At 44.3% G+C, this 13705-nt stretch overlaps 2 protein-coding genes across 2 annotated transcripts; both read left to right on the top strand.

The window, feature by feature from the left end:
* The first annotated feature begins 1304 nt into the window (after nucleotides 1–1304).
* On the top strand, nucleotides 1305–2892 carry med31 (mediator complex subunit 31). The gene is made up of 4 exons (XM_079237682.1): nucleotides 1305–1421; nucleotides 1805–1879; nucleotides 2270–2366; nucleotides 2674–2892. Exons 1-4 carry the CDS (start codon nucleotides 1412–1414, stop codon nucleotides 2882–2884), a joined length of 393 nt encoding a protein of 130 aa, XP_079093808.1. The 5' UTR covers nucleotides 1305–1411; the 3' UTR covers nucleotides 2885–2892.
* A 1243-nt stretch (nucleotides 2893–4135) lies between these two features.
* Nucleotides 4136–11876, top strand: LOC306751412 (uncharacterized protein). Its single transcript, XM_079234978.1, has 9 exons — nucleotides 4136–4236; nucleotides 4837–5028; nucleotides 5923–6061; nucleotides 7494–7633; nucleotides 7739–7791; nucleotides 8552–8676; nucleotides 10359–10466; nucleotides 10777–10986; nucleotides 11496–11876. Exons 2-9 carry the CDS (start codon nucleotides 4844–4846, stop codon nucleotides 11805–11807), a joined length of 1272 nt encoding a protein of 423 aa, XP_079091104.1. The 5' UTR covers nucleotides 4136–4236; nucleotides 4837–4843; the 3' UTR covers nucleotides 11808–11876.
* Nucleotides 11877–13705: the final 1829 nt, after the last annotated feature.

Raw genomic sequence — 13705 nt, 5'->3', positions numbered from 1 at the left:
AAGTTATTTATATTTAAATAATACTGATATGACCCAGCGATGGGCTCTCATAACGGCCGCTCTCTTTTTAGCACTAAATAGTGTTTTTTGATTCATTATTAAGCTCAAGCAGGTGTTTCAAATTAAAAGCTCTGAAGTTAGAACGGGAGGGAACACGTCATGTGAGCTGCTTAAAAGACTTTTATTTTGAAACATTTGTGATGACAGCATATAAACCGATAGATGTTCGATATGGAATCAATGCTGTGAAACGATTATACTGAACTCATGAAGCATGGGAAAACAAATATAAAATATTGTTAAAATATGACTTCAAAACAAGGAAAGTAGAAATAGAAATGAAATGGAAATACAAGATAAATGATATCTGAGTTACTCTTTGAAAGTAGAAACATGTAAAACATAGTTTTATAGTAGTAATGATTATTAATGATGATTTATTATGATTATGAATTGTTCTGGTGACTTTATTTCCAGATTGTTTCCTGTTCTGTAACAACTTGTATCCTGAGAATTGGTATTTAGAAAATATGTTTGTTTTGTATTTGTTTTGTATTTAAACGTCTAGTTATTACACGTGAGTGAGTGAATGTGAACTGTTCATATTCATAACCTCCCGAGTTTTGTACCACCTATTTGATAACAGTTTTATTTGGTGTTAATAAAGAAATTGTGACGACAAACCTTTGATTGTATGAATAAAGCTGCACATTAATGTATGTGATACGATCTTCAGCTAAATAAACTCTTTAAGCAGCAGGATGTAAAAGAGTTAAACGCAAGAATATGAATCCAGAAAGATAGAAAAGTATTAAATGAGTATTTTCACAGTACTTTAGTACTTTTACTGGTGTAAAGTGTTCTAGTATTATTTCACATGAACGCAGACAAAAGATGTGTTGTGTTGTGTTACTGCCTAAAACCTTTTTATTCAGGAAGGCATGTTTACCTTGTGTTAGTTCATTGTCAGCTATTTATTTGTGTTGTTTTATTGGGAGTTGCTTTAACCATGTTTTTAACTGTTTTTATTGTCTATATATTAGTTTCTTCTGAAAGAAAAGTGCGTTTAAAAATTACATTTATTATTATTGTTATTATCATTATTATTATTATTATTATTATTATTATTATTATTATTATTATTATTATTATTATTACTATATTTATGTTAAAGTCAACCCGTTTAATCTGTGAACTAGTGCTGTCCAATGTCTCCCCCTAGCGGCCACGACGCGAACAGCAGCTGCCGTAAACCGCCGTAAAATATCAAAACAAGAGGACTGCTTTCCGGCATTTCACAGCTCGGTTATTAAAAAGCCACAAAGACGCTCACAGGTTCGTTTGTTCGTCTTTTAGTGAACAGTTTGGGTCTCCATCACTCTGCGCTGGTTTCCGGTCCTCAGCCGTCGCCATGGAAACAGGTTTGGAGCAGTTTGACAGCTGTTGATAAAATGTCGTTTCTGCTCAGAGCTGCGCCGCAGCGAACTCGATCCGTTTAGGAGGATCGAGTTATAGCACACATCAGGAGAGCCGAGGCGTCTCTTTGTTTACGGCTTTTTGTTTCATATAAAACAACAAGCGAGTTTATCTGAACACGTGACCAGAAAGACATTGTTATGATGTTTACTCTCTTTTGATCTGAACTCGATACTAAAGAGTTACCACCTCGCAGCAGAGTTACTGAACACAAGTATTAATGAATGCTTTTAGTGTAATCAGAATCAGCCTTCACGCTCCTCATCTCACTGTTGTTGTTGTTGTTGTTGTTGTTGTTGTTGTCGTCGTCGTCATGGCGGCGGTCCAGAGGAGCAGGCCAGGAACCGCTTCCAGTCGGAGCTGGAGTTCATCCAGTGTCTGGCCAACCCCAACTACCTGAACTGTGAGGCTCAAGAACGTGATGATGATGATGATGATGGTGGTGGTGATGATGGTGGTGATGGTGATGATGATGATGGTGGTGGTGATGATGGTGGTGATGGTGATGATGATGATGGTGGTGGTGATGATGATGATGATGGTGGTGGTGGTGATGATGATGATGATGATGATGGTGGTGATGATGATGATGATGATGGTGGTGATGATGATGGTGGTGGTGGTGATGATGATGATGGTGGTGATGGTGATGATGATGATGATGATGATGGTGGTGATGGTGATGATGGTGGTGGTGGTGATGATGGTGGTGATGATGATGATGATGATGATGATGATGATGATGATGGTGGTGATGGTGATGGTGATGATGAAGGTTCCTTCCTGTCTCCAGTCCTGGCTCAGAGAGGCTTCCTGAGGGAGCGACCCTTCATCAACTACCTGAAGTACCTGCTGTACTGGAAGGAGCCCGAGTACGCCAAGTTCCTCAAGTAGGTTGTTGTTGTTGTCGTCGTCTACCCATGATCCTGTCGACCAATCACGGCCTCAGACAGGAAGTCAGACAGGAAGTGACTGAAGGGTTCATCTCATGTCTTTTATACACACCCTGTACTATTGAATGTATTGTAAGGAAACAAAGGTTGAGCACCCTGTAAACCTCTTCCTCCTCCTCCTCCTCCTGTCTGTCTGTCTCTCTCTCTCTCTTTCCCCTCTCCCTCCTCCTCCTCTCTCTTCTCCTCTCTCTTCTCCTCTCTCTCCTCCTCCTCCTCCTCCTCTCATCTCCTCCTCTTCCTCCAGGTACCCTCACTGCCTGCACATGCTGGAGCTGCTGCAGTACGAACACTTCAGGAAGGAGCTGGTGAACGCTCAGTGCACCAAGTTCATCGACGAGCAGCAGCTGCTGCACTGGCAGCACTACTCCAGGAAGCGCAGCCGGCTGCAGCAGGCGCTCGCCGAGCAGCAGCCGGCGCAGCAGCAGCCGCCGCACGGCAACGCCGCCGCCAAGTGACCGGCGCCGGGGGCAGCGGGGGTCGCCGGGGGCAGCGGGGTCACCGGAGGCAGCGGGGGGCAGCGGGGTCACCAGGGTCACCACGGGCAGCGGGGTCACCGGGGGCAGCGGGGTCACCAGGGTCACCACGGGCAGCGGGGTCACCAGGGTCACCACGGGCAGCGGGGTCACCGGGGGCAGCGGGGGTCAGCGGGGTCACCAGGGGCAGCGGGGTCACCGCGGGCAGCGGGGGGGCAGCGGGGTCACCGCGGGCAGCGGGGGGGGCAGCGGGGTCACCGGAGGCAGCGGGGGGGGGCAGCGGGGTCACCAGGGGCAGCGGGGTCACCGCGGGCAGCGGGGGGGGCAGCGGGGGCAGCGGGGGTCACCGGGGGTCAGCGGGGGTCAGCGGGGCAGCGGGGGGTAGCGAAGGTCAGCGGGGGTCAGCGGGGGTCAGCGGGGTCACCCATGGGATGTTTGGGACGGACAATGAGCTTTTTCAGTTTCAGATACTGCTCAAAAAGGAAAATCCCGATTTATTCCGATACAGAAACGTTTCTCTTGTTTTCTGTTACATTACAGCCGTGTGTCTTCATGGTCTTTGATGAACTTTCATGCATCTTTATTAATAATGAGTGACGTTAAAACAGGTTTCAGTTGTACGGTCTTTTTTGTTGTAAAGAGTTAAAACATTTCTTAATAAAAGCTCATTTTGTGAGATCCGCTAGCAGACGGACATTTATGATCGTGACCTCAATACTTTGCCTTTTTGTTTTTAATAAAATGTGTGATATTTAAATATTTCACATTTTGTTTGATATTCTTGTATTTTGTATTTATGGCAAAACAAATATTTTGTATTAATTCCTGAGATGAATAGTCTTTTACCCAACATGCAAAGGGACTCAAGGGAGATTTACAAAAATAAATAATAATAAATGTGTTGATTATTTCCCATTTTTTGTATTATATGTGCTTAATTAGGTGTCAATTTCAGCCTTTTGTTAATAATTTAATAATGTATTTATTTACAGCTTGGATGTTATTGTATTCCTGCTCGAGTAAAAAGTATTTAATAATAATAAAACAGATACTAGTATTTGGATAAACTGAGGGGCTTTAATATATGTGAATTGTGCTAACTTTATTTTTCACTCGTTTAAATTTGGAAGCGACGTCGCTTTTATTCTGAAGGGTTCGCGTCGGAAGAGGTTGAAGTGACGTCACGTGGTGTTGCGTAAGTCTCCGCCCCATCGTAAAATGTTCACCGATTCTCTCAATTCTTTAACTTTCTCGGTGACTGCAGCGACAGACGGGACACCGGGACCGACGGCGACCGACGAAGGCTCCAGTGCCTCGTGACGTCTTGATTATTGGTGATTGATTCCAGTGTATTTGTAGAAAAGTGTCCAAACAAAAGTTACGTTACAACTAGCTAGTTCCGGTATATGAGAAGCACGTGACCCCTGTGACGTGTTATTGGAAAAAATACAAAAATATTAGGAAGCAAAATTCAGATTTAAGAAGAAAGGTCATCACTAAAACTTAATAAATATAATTGTAAGGAAGCATGTGAAGGTGAGAAGAACTTTAGGGACTTTATTATTAATGGTTTCATTTTATATATATATATATATGTATATGTTTCATTTTCATTTTATATTATTATTTTATTATATAAAAGTATAAATATATATTTATATATAGTATATATATACTTTATTATTAATGGTTTCATTATATATATATATAATGAAACCATTAATAATAAAGTCCCTACAGTTCTTCTCACCTTCACATGCTTCCTTACAATTATATTTATTAATATTAATACATTATATTTATATATATATATATATATACATATATATATATATATATGTATATATATATATATATATATATATGTATACTCGAAGCATCAGAAATCAGAATGAAAAGTCCTCGTAGCGTGACGAGCGCCTCGTCTTCGTCAGGAGGAAGATGGCCCTGCGGCGCGTGGCGGTGGTCGGTGCCGGGGCGGCGGGTCTCTGCGCCGCCAGACACATCCTGTCCCGCCTGGACCGCTTCACGGCCCCGGTGGTGTTCGAGCTCAGCGACAAAGTCGGCGGCACCTGGTGCTACGAGGAACGGGTCGGGGTCCACAGCAGCATGTACAGGGACCTCAGGTAGGTCAACGGTCACTGGTTCTGGGTCACTGGTTAGTGGTCCTGGGTCACTGGTTGGTGGTCCTGGGTCACTGGTTAGTGGTCCTGGGTCACTGGTCGGTGGTCCTGGGTCACTGGTCGGTGGTCCTGGGTCACCGGTTAGTGGTCCTGGGTCACTGGTTGGTGGTCCTGGGTCACTGGTTGGTGGTCCTGGGTCACTGGTTAGTGGTCCTGGGTCACCGGTTAGTGGTCCTGGGTCACTGGTTGGTGGTCCTGGGTCACTGGTTAGTGGTCCTGGGTCACCGGTTAGTGGTCCTGGGTCACTGGTTGGTGGTCCTGGGTCACTGGTTAGTGGTCCTGGGTCACTGGTCGGTGGTCCTGGGTCACTGGTTAGTGGTCCTGGGTCACTGGTTGGTGGTCCTGGGTCACTGGTCGGTGGTCCTGGGTCACTGGTCGGTGGTCCTGGGTCACTGGTTGGTGGTCCTGGGTCACTGGTCGGTGGTCCTGGGTCACTGGTTAGTGGTCCTGGGTCACTGGTTGGTGGTCCTGGGTCACTGGTCGGTGGTCCTGGGTCACTGGTCGGTGGTCCTGGGTCACTGGTTGGTGGTCCTGGGTCACTGGTTAGTGGTCCTGGGTCACCGGTTAGTGGTCCTGGGTCACTGGTTGGTGGTCCTGGGTCACTGGTTAGTGGTCCTGGGTCACTGGTCGGTGGTCCTGGGTCACTGGTCGGTGGTCCTGGGTCACTGGTTGGTGGTCCTGGGTCACCGGTTAGTGGTCCTGGGTCACTGGTTAGTGGTCCTTGTTCACCGGTTAGTGGGCCTGGTTCACCGGTCAGTGGTCCTGGTTCTACACTGGGGTGTTAGTACCTTTCCTGTTCGTCAGGCAGAAGTTCTCCAGTCCGTCTCCTCCCAACAGGACCAACCTTCCCAAGGAGGTGATGATGTTCCCAGACTTCCCATTCGAGTCCCAGCTGAGCAGCTTCCTGTCCCACCGGGAGATCCAGAGGTACCTGGAGAAGTACTGCAACAAGTACAACGTCCTGCCTCACATCCGGGTGAGTTACCTTGTTAGCATACTACATCTAAGAGGTACATCTTGTACTTGTTACTGTACTACTTCTAAGAGGTACATAGTGTACTTGTTAATGTACTATATCTCAGAGACTGTACTACATTAATGTTGTTCAAGGACATAACTGGTCCAACAACTACTTGTGATCTGTCAGAACATGTGAGCAGGAGTTGTTTGGGGCATATCTGCTCACATACCTTCATGTAGCATGGGGCACGCTATGTTACAACTGTGTTTTTCTTGGAGGCTAAACGTAGCGTACTTTTCTCCGTGTTTGGTGTCAAAACAGCGACGTGAGTGAGCGAATGTTTTCCTTCATCACCGACACTTCCTCATAACAGAAGACTCACCGGTTTCTCTCCTTGAAGCACAGACATGTACGTTCCCATCTTCTTTAAAAGTTCTTCCCTCTGCATCAATCTTGCTCTTCTTGGACATTTTGGCATTATTTGTCGATCTCTTTAAATGTAGTCACTTGTCTTTCGTTAAACGGCGACATGGAAACACTGCTTTCTCGTGGTAGGATGCCGTTCATTGAGAGACCGCGAGTGTGATTACTGGCAAGAGTGTGGCGTCAGCCAGGTGCAGGAGAGCGGCGAGTCAGCGGCACCTCACTGACCACTGCCCCCTAGTGGTGGCTCCTCACTGACCACTGCCCCCTAGTGGTGGCTCCTCACTGACTACTGCCCCCTAGTGGTGGCTCCTCTCTGACCACTGCCCCCTAGTGGTGGCTCCTCTCTGACCACTGCCCCCTAGTGGTGGCACCTCACTGACTACTGCCCCCTAGTGGTGGCTCCTCTCTGACCACTGCCCCCTAGTGGTGGCTCCTCACTGACTACTGCCCCCTAGTGGTGGCACCTCACTGACTACTGCCCCCTAGTGGTGGCTCCTCTCTGACCACTGCCCTCTAGTGGTGGCATCTCCATATTACATCTCAGAGGTACGTAGTGTACTTGTTAATGTACTACATCTCAGAGATACATAGTGTACTTGTTAATGTACTACATCTCAGAGGTACATAGTGTACTTGTTAATGTACTATATCTCAGAGGTACATAGTGTACTTGTTAATGTACTACATCTCAGAGGTACGTAGTGTACTTGTTAATGTACTATATCTCAGAGGTACATAGTGTACTTGTTAATGTACTACATCTCAGAGGTACATAGTATACTTGTTAATGTACTACATCTCAGAGGTACATAGTGTACTTGTTAATGTACTACATCTCAGAGGTACATAGTGTACTTGTTAATGTACTACATCTCAGAGGTACATAGTGTACTTGTTAATGTACTACATCTCAGAGGTACATAGTGTACTTGTTAATGTACTACATCTCAGAGGTACATAGTGTACTTGTTAATGTACTACATCTCAGAGGTACATAGTGTACTTGTTTTTCTGTTGTCAGTTCAACACAATGGTGGAAAAAGTGAAGCCCGTTGTCACAGAGAAGGAGGAAGAGGAGCGGACGACGTGGGAAGTGACGTCATCGGATCCTTCAGGTGGCCAAAGAACCGAAACCTTCGACTCGGTCTTTGTCTGTTCCGGGTGAGAAATGTGCATTTCAAGATCTGTTTATAAAATATAAATACATATTATCTGGGTTGTTACTTCCTGGTGTCACAACGCTGATGATGAAACGTTGTCTTGAAGGCACTACTCCGACCCGCACATCCCTCACATCCCGGGGATGGACCGCTTCAAAGGTACTTTCATGACTGTTAGTGGTGGAACAGTCAGTTATTGATCCTGATCAGTTCTGACCCTCCCAGTCTATCGTTCACCAGAGTAAATAAAGGTTCTCCTCCAGTGTCCAGTAGATCATGTGACCAGGACATCACGGATGTGTCTCTAGTCTCTGATCATGTGACTTCTTAAACAACCAATCAGTGTTCAGACCAACAGCAGGAGAGCTAGTAACGCTAACAGAGAACCAGCAGAGGTGCACTACAGGTACAGGATGATGCGTTCAGGCTCTGCTCAGTGAAATTGAGTACTGGCTGAAGTAAATGATAACGTTCTCATGATGCATTCAGGCTCTGCTCAGTAAAAATGAGTACTGGCTGAAGTAAATGATAACGTTCTCATGATGCGTTCAGGCTCTGCTCAGTGAAAATGAGCACTGGCTGAAGTAAATGATAACGTTCTCATGGTGCGTTCAGGCTCTGCTCAGTGAAAATGAGCACTGGCTGAAGTAAATGATAACGTTCTCATGGTGCGTTCAGGCTCTGCTCAGTGAAAATGAGCACTGGCTGAAGTAAATGATAACGTTCTCATGATGCGTTCACATGTAATCTAGTAAAATGTAGTGTTGGTGATAAACTAGAATAAATCCAGATGTTCACATTTTAAATCCTCTTTAAAGTCCAGTTTCTACATGTTTATGAACAATGTATTGCTATGCTAACGGTTCCCTACTGCTCCCAGTCTTTGTGCTAAGCTAGGCTAACCCTGTCTCGTACATAGGGACGGTGCTCCACAGTCATGCGTACAGGTGTGCCGAGCCGTTCTCGGGTCAGTCGGTGGTGGTTCTGGGAGCCAAAGCTTCAGGGCTGGACATCTCTATTGAACTGGCCGGAGTCGGTGCTCAGGTAACACAGATGCATTGTGGGTATTAATAAACAAATAAGATCAACAACTGGACAGACTTTTTTTAAATAATGCTATATTTTCATCTGTAGTCGTTTTTTACGTAAACTAGTTGATGTAAACTAGTTGATGTAAACTAGTTGACGCAAACTAGTTGACGCATTCTAGTTGACGTAAACTAATTGGTGCATTCTAGTTGAAGCAAACTTGTTGACATAAACTAATTGACGGCTTCTAGTTGACGCAAACTAGTTGACGCAAACTAGTTGACGTAGACTAGTTGACGCAAACTAATTAACGCAAACTTGCCGACGTTAACTAGTTGACGCAAACTAGTTGACGCATTATAGTTGACGCATTATAGTTGAAGCATTATAGTTGAAGCAAACTAGTTGACGCAAACTAGTTGACGTAAACTAGTTGACGCAAACTAGTTGACGCAAACTAGTTGACGTAAATTAATTGACGGCTTCTAGTTGACGTAAACTAGTTGACATAAACTAATTGACGTAAACTTGCCAGCGTGAACTAGTTGACAAAAACTAGTTGACAAGAACTAATTGATGCAAGCTAGCCAACCTGAACTAGTTGACGCAAACTGGCCACCGTGAACTAGTTGACACAAACCAGTTGACACATTATAGTTGAAGCAAAGTAGTTGATGCATTATAGTTGACGTAAACTAATTGACGCATTCTAGTTGACGTAAACTAATTGACGTAAACTTGCCAGCGTGAACTAGTTGACAAAAACTAGTTGACGTAAACTAATTGCCGCCTTCTAGTTGAAGCAAACTAGTTGAGTCAAACTAGCCAGCGTGAACTAGTTGACGCAAACTAGTTGACGTAAACTAATTGACGTAAACTTGCCAGCGTAAACTAGTTGACAAAAACTGCTTGACAACAACTAATTGATCCAAGCTAGCCAACCTGAACTAATTGACGCAAACTAGCCAACCTGAACTAATTGATGCATACTAGTTGACGCAAACTTGCCGGTGTGAACTAGTTGACGCATTATGGTTGACGTAAACTAATTGACGCATTCTAGTTGAAGCAAACTAGTTGACTCAAACTTGCCGGCGTGAACTAGTTGACGCAAACTAGTTGACGCAAACTAGTTGACACATTATAGTTGACGCAAACTAGTTGACGCATTATAGTTGACATAAACTAATTGACGCATTCTAGTTGACTCAAACTAGCCAGCGTGAACTAGTTGACGCAAACTAGTTGACGCAAACTAGTTGACGCAAACTAGTTGACGCAAACTAGGTGACGTAAACTAATGGACGTAAACTAATTGACGTAAACTTGCCAGCGTGAACTAGTTGACAAAAGCTAGTTGACGAGAACTAATTGATGCAAGGTAGCCGACCTGAACTAATTGGCGCGTACTAGTTGACGCAAACTAGCCGGCGTGAACTGGTTGACACAAACCAGTTGGCGTAAACTAATTGATGCAAACTAGTTGACGCAACCTAGTTGACGCAAACTAGTTGACGCAAACTAGCCGGCTTGAACTAATTGATGCATACTAGTTGACGCAAACTAGTTGAATAAACTTGCCGGCGTGAACTAGTTGACGCAAACTAGTTGACACAAACTAGTTGACGCAAACTAGTTGACTCAAACTAGTTAACTCAAACTAGCCGGCGTGAACTGACCCCTCCCCCTCTCTGCAGGTGACTCTGAGTCACGGCCAGTCCCCCCTCACCTGTGCTCTACCTGTTGGGGTTCATCAGTCCAGCCCCGTGGTGTCGGTGGAGGAGGACGGCAGCCTTCGCCTCCAGGTCCTAAAGTCCAGCAGATTAAAGCTGTTTGAATCATGTGAAATGATTCAAACACCGACTAAACCATCTGGTTCTGATTTAGGTTTTGAGTAATTACATGTATACAATCAAGTAGTAATACCTCACAGTAAAGTACCAGAGACTTTCAGTTAAAACAACCAGATATCTGTCAGGTGTCTTCGTAATATTTCAGTACCTTCTTTTTAAAGTCTGAATACTCAAAACCTAAATCAGTCTGAGCAGCCGTTCTGGTTCCAGTTCTGGTTCTGCTTCCGGTTTGAGAGGTCCAGTGAGGTTCTGTGTGTTGCAGGACGGGTCCACGGTCGCCGCTGAGGTGCTGATGTTCTGCACCGGCTACAGGTACCGGTTCCCCTTCCTGGACGGGCCTCAGCTGGGCCTGCAGATGGAGGACCACCTGGTGGCGCCGCTGTACCGCCTCCTGATGCCGCCGGCCTTCCCCTCGCTCTTCTTCATCGGCATGTGCAAACTCATCTGCCCCTTCCCCAACTTCCACTGCCAGGTGGGTCAGCGTCTACTGCAGGAGCCCAAATTACACGGTTTAATATATATATATATATATATATATATATATATATATATATATATATATATATATATATATGACAATATCCAGGTGACAAGGAGCCCGAAGTATAACCGGCCCCAGGTGCAGTTCTAAAGTACTGATACCACAGAATAATCTTTATAATAATGTAACCGGCCCCAGGTGCACTTCTAAAGTACTAATATACCACATCCTAATCTTTATAATAATGAAACCGGCCCCAGGTGCACTTCTAAAGTACTAATACCACATCCTAATCTTTATAATAATGAAACCGGCCCCAGGTGCAGTTCTAAAGTACTAATACCACATCCTAATCTTTGTAATAATGTAACCGGCCCCAGGTGCAGTTCTAAAGTACTAATACCACATCCTAATCTTTGTAATAATGTAACCGGCCCCAGGTGCAGTTCTAAAGTACTAATACCACATCCTAATCTTTGTAATAATGTAACCGGCCCCAGGTGCAGTTCTCTCTGGCCGTGCTGGACGGCTCCGTCTCGCTGCCGCCTCAGGCCCAGCGGGAGGACGAGGCCTGGCGGGCGCTGCAGGAGAAGGAGGAGCGAGGCGTACAGCGGCGCCACCTGCTGGCGATGCAGGAGGAGCAGTGGGAGTACTGCGGGGTGCTGGCGGGCGCCGCTGGCTTCCCGCCGCTTGCGCCCGCCGTGCGCAGCCTGTACGAGGAGGTGTGGCGGCGGCGGAGAGAAGACTCCCAGAACTACCGGAGACGCAACTACCGGATGATCGGGGACGAGCGGTGGGAGCAGATCGATTGATCGATTGATCGGCCGAGAAGTCACATGAACAGTTTATAAAATATAGATATCAGCTTCATGCGAGAAATAAAGAAGTTTACAAAAGTTAAAGTCCTGCAGATGCTTCGTGTTTTCTGGTTGCAAAAAAACAAGATGGCGACAACCAAAACGCCGAACTGGAGGCTCATGGGTATTGTAGTATTAAAATCATGCAACGTGTGTGTGTGTGTGTGTGTGTGTGTGTGTGTGTGTGTGTGTGTGTGTGTGTGTGTGTGTGTGTGTGTTAATAATTGTGAGCGTTAACCATAAACGAGACACGGTCAGCTGACGTCAACAGACTTTAATTCAAATATTTTACCACAAAACGTCAAAATGCATAAAAAGAACAAAACAACTGACCTGAGCTCAACAACAACAACAACAACGTGAGGGAAATGCATTCAGACGGTAACATGTGTAACATGACATAAAGGAGGGAACACTAAATATGAATTATTACACGTTGATTTATGTGAGAGTTTGATGCTCGGGGTCAAAGGTCAGGAGAAGAAGTCCATAGTGTTTTAATGTGTTTTTCACAGCATCTCAGGTGAATAAGGAAAATAAAGAAAAAATTAATAACACAAAAATACACAACTTCCCTCTTTTATTCTGGAGAAAAGATTTGTCAATTAATTGATAGTTTAATATGCTGAAAAAAAGCTCTTGTTTTTAATATTTTATATTTATGATCTCCATGAAGATGAATTTGAAAGGCCTTGGTTACATAACCACGATGTTCAGAGTTCATGTCGTACCTTTCCACCATTTCTACTTCTGTCAATAAAGGAACAAATTCATTATATAATTTTTTTAAATCAAGCGAAGAGTTTATATTAAAAATAATTATTACATGGGATCTGAATTTAAGGGGACAAATGATTAAATTAAGACAATATTTGAGTTATTTAGTGATTTAAAAAAAAAGAACAAAACAATTAAATCTGGTCAGTATATAATGTTATATTTTCATCTGCAGTCGTTATTTGCATAAACTAGTTGACTCAAACTAATTGACTCAAGCTAGTTGATATAAACTAGCCGGTGTGAACTAATTGACTCAAACTAGTTGACACAAACACTTTCCAGCTCATTCTGGGGGATCCCGAGGCGTTCCAAGGCCAGCCGGGAGATATAATCCCTCCAGCGTGTCCTTGGTCTTCCCCGGGGTCTCCTACCAGTTGGACGTGCCTGGAAAACCTCTAATGGGAGGCGTCCAGGAGGCATCCTGACTAGATGAGCTGGAAAGTGTTGCGGGTGAGAGGAAAGCCTGGGTCGGCCTGCTGAACCTGCTGCCACCGCGACCTGACCCCGGATAAGCGGCTGATAATGGATGGATGGATGGATGGATAGTTGACACAAACTAGTTGACAAACTAATTGACTGAAACTAGTTGACTGAAACTAATTGACGCAAACTAATTGACACAAACCAGTTGACTCAAACTAGTTGGCGCCAACTAATTGACACAAACTAGTTGACGCAAACTAGTTGACGCAAACTAGTTAAGGCAAACTAATTGACTCAAGCTAGTTGATATAAACTAGCCGGTGTGAACTAATTGACGCAAACTAGTTGACGCAAACAAATCAAGCTAGTTAGAAAAAAACGATGAAATCTGGTCCGATTTTTAATAATTGCTTGTTGGTTTTGTTGTGCATTTACATCAATGTTAGTTTTGTTTTTGTTTTGAAAAATGCTTTAAATTTGAAAATAAAATCTAAATAAAGCAAAAAAACTTACTCACATAAATACAATAAACTAACATATTTAAATAACCTCTTCTTCTTCTGTGGTGGTTAATGGCACCAATCAGCTGTTCATATTTATTATACTAATATCGAGCAACTTCCTGTTTAGGTCTTCAATCAGCTTCCCTT

This window comes from Taurulus bubalis (assembly GCF_910589615.1).
Source record: "Taurulus bubalis genome assembly, chromosome: 2".
Taxonomy (NCBI): Eukaryota; Metazoa; Chordata; class Actinopteri; order Perciformes; family Cottidae; genus Taurulus; species Taurulus bubalis.
Note: the sequence above shows the minus strand (reverse complement) of the source record. Positions and strands in the feature narration are given on the sequence as shown.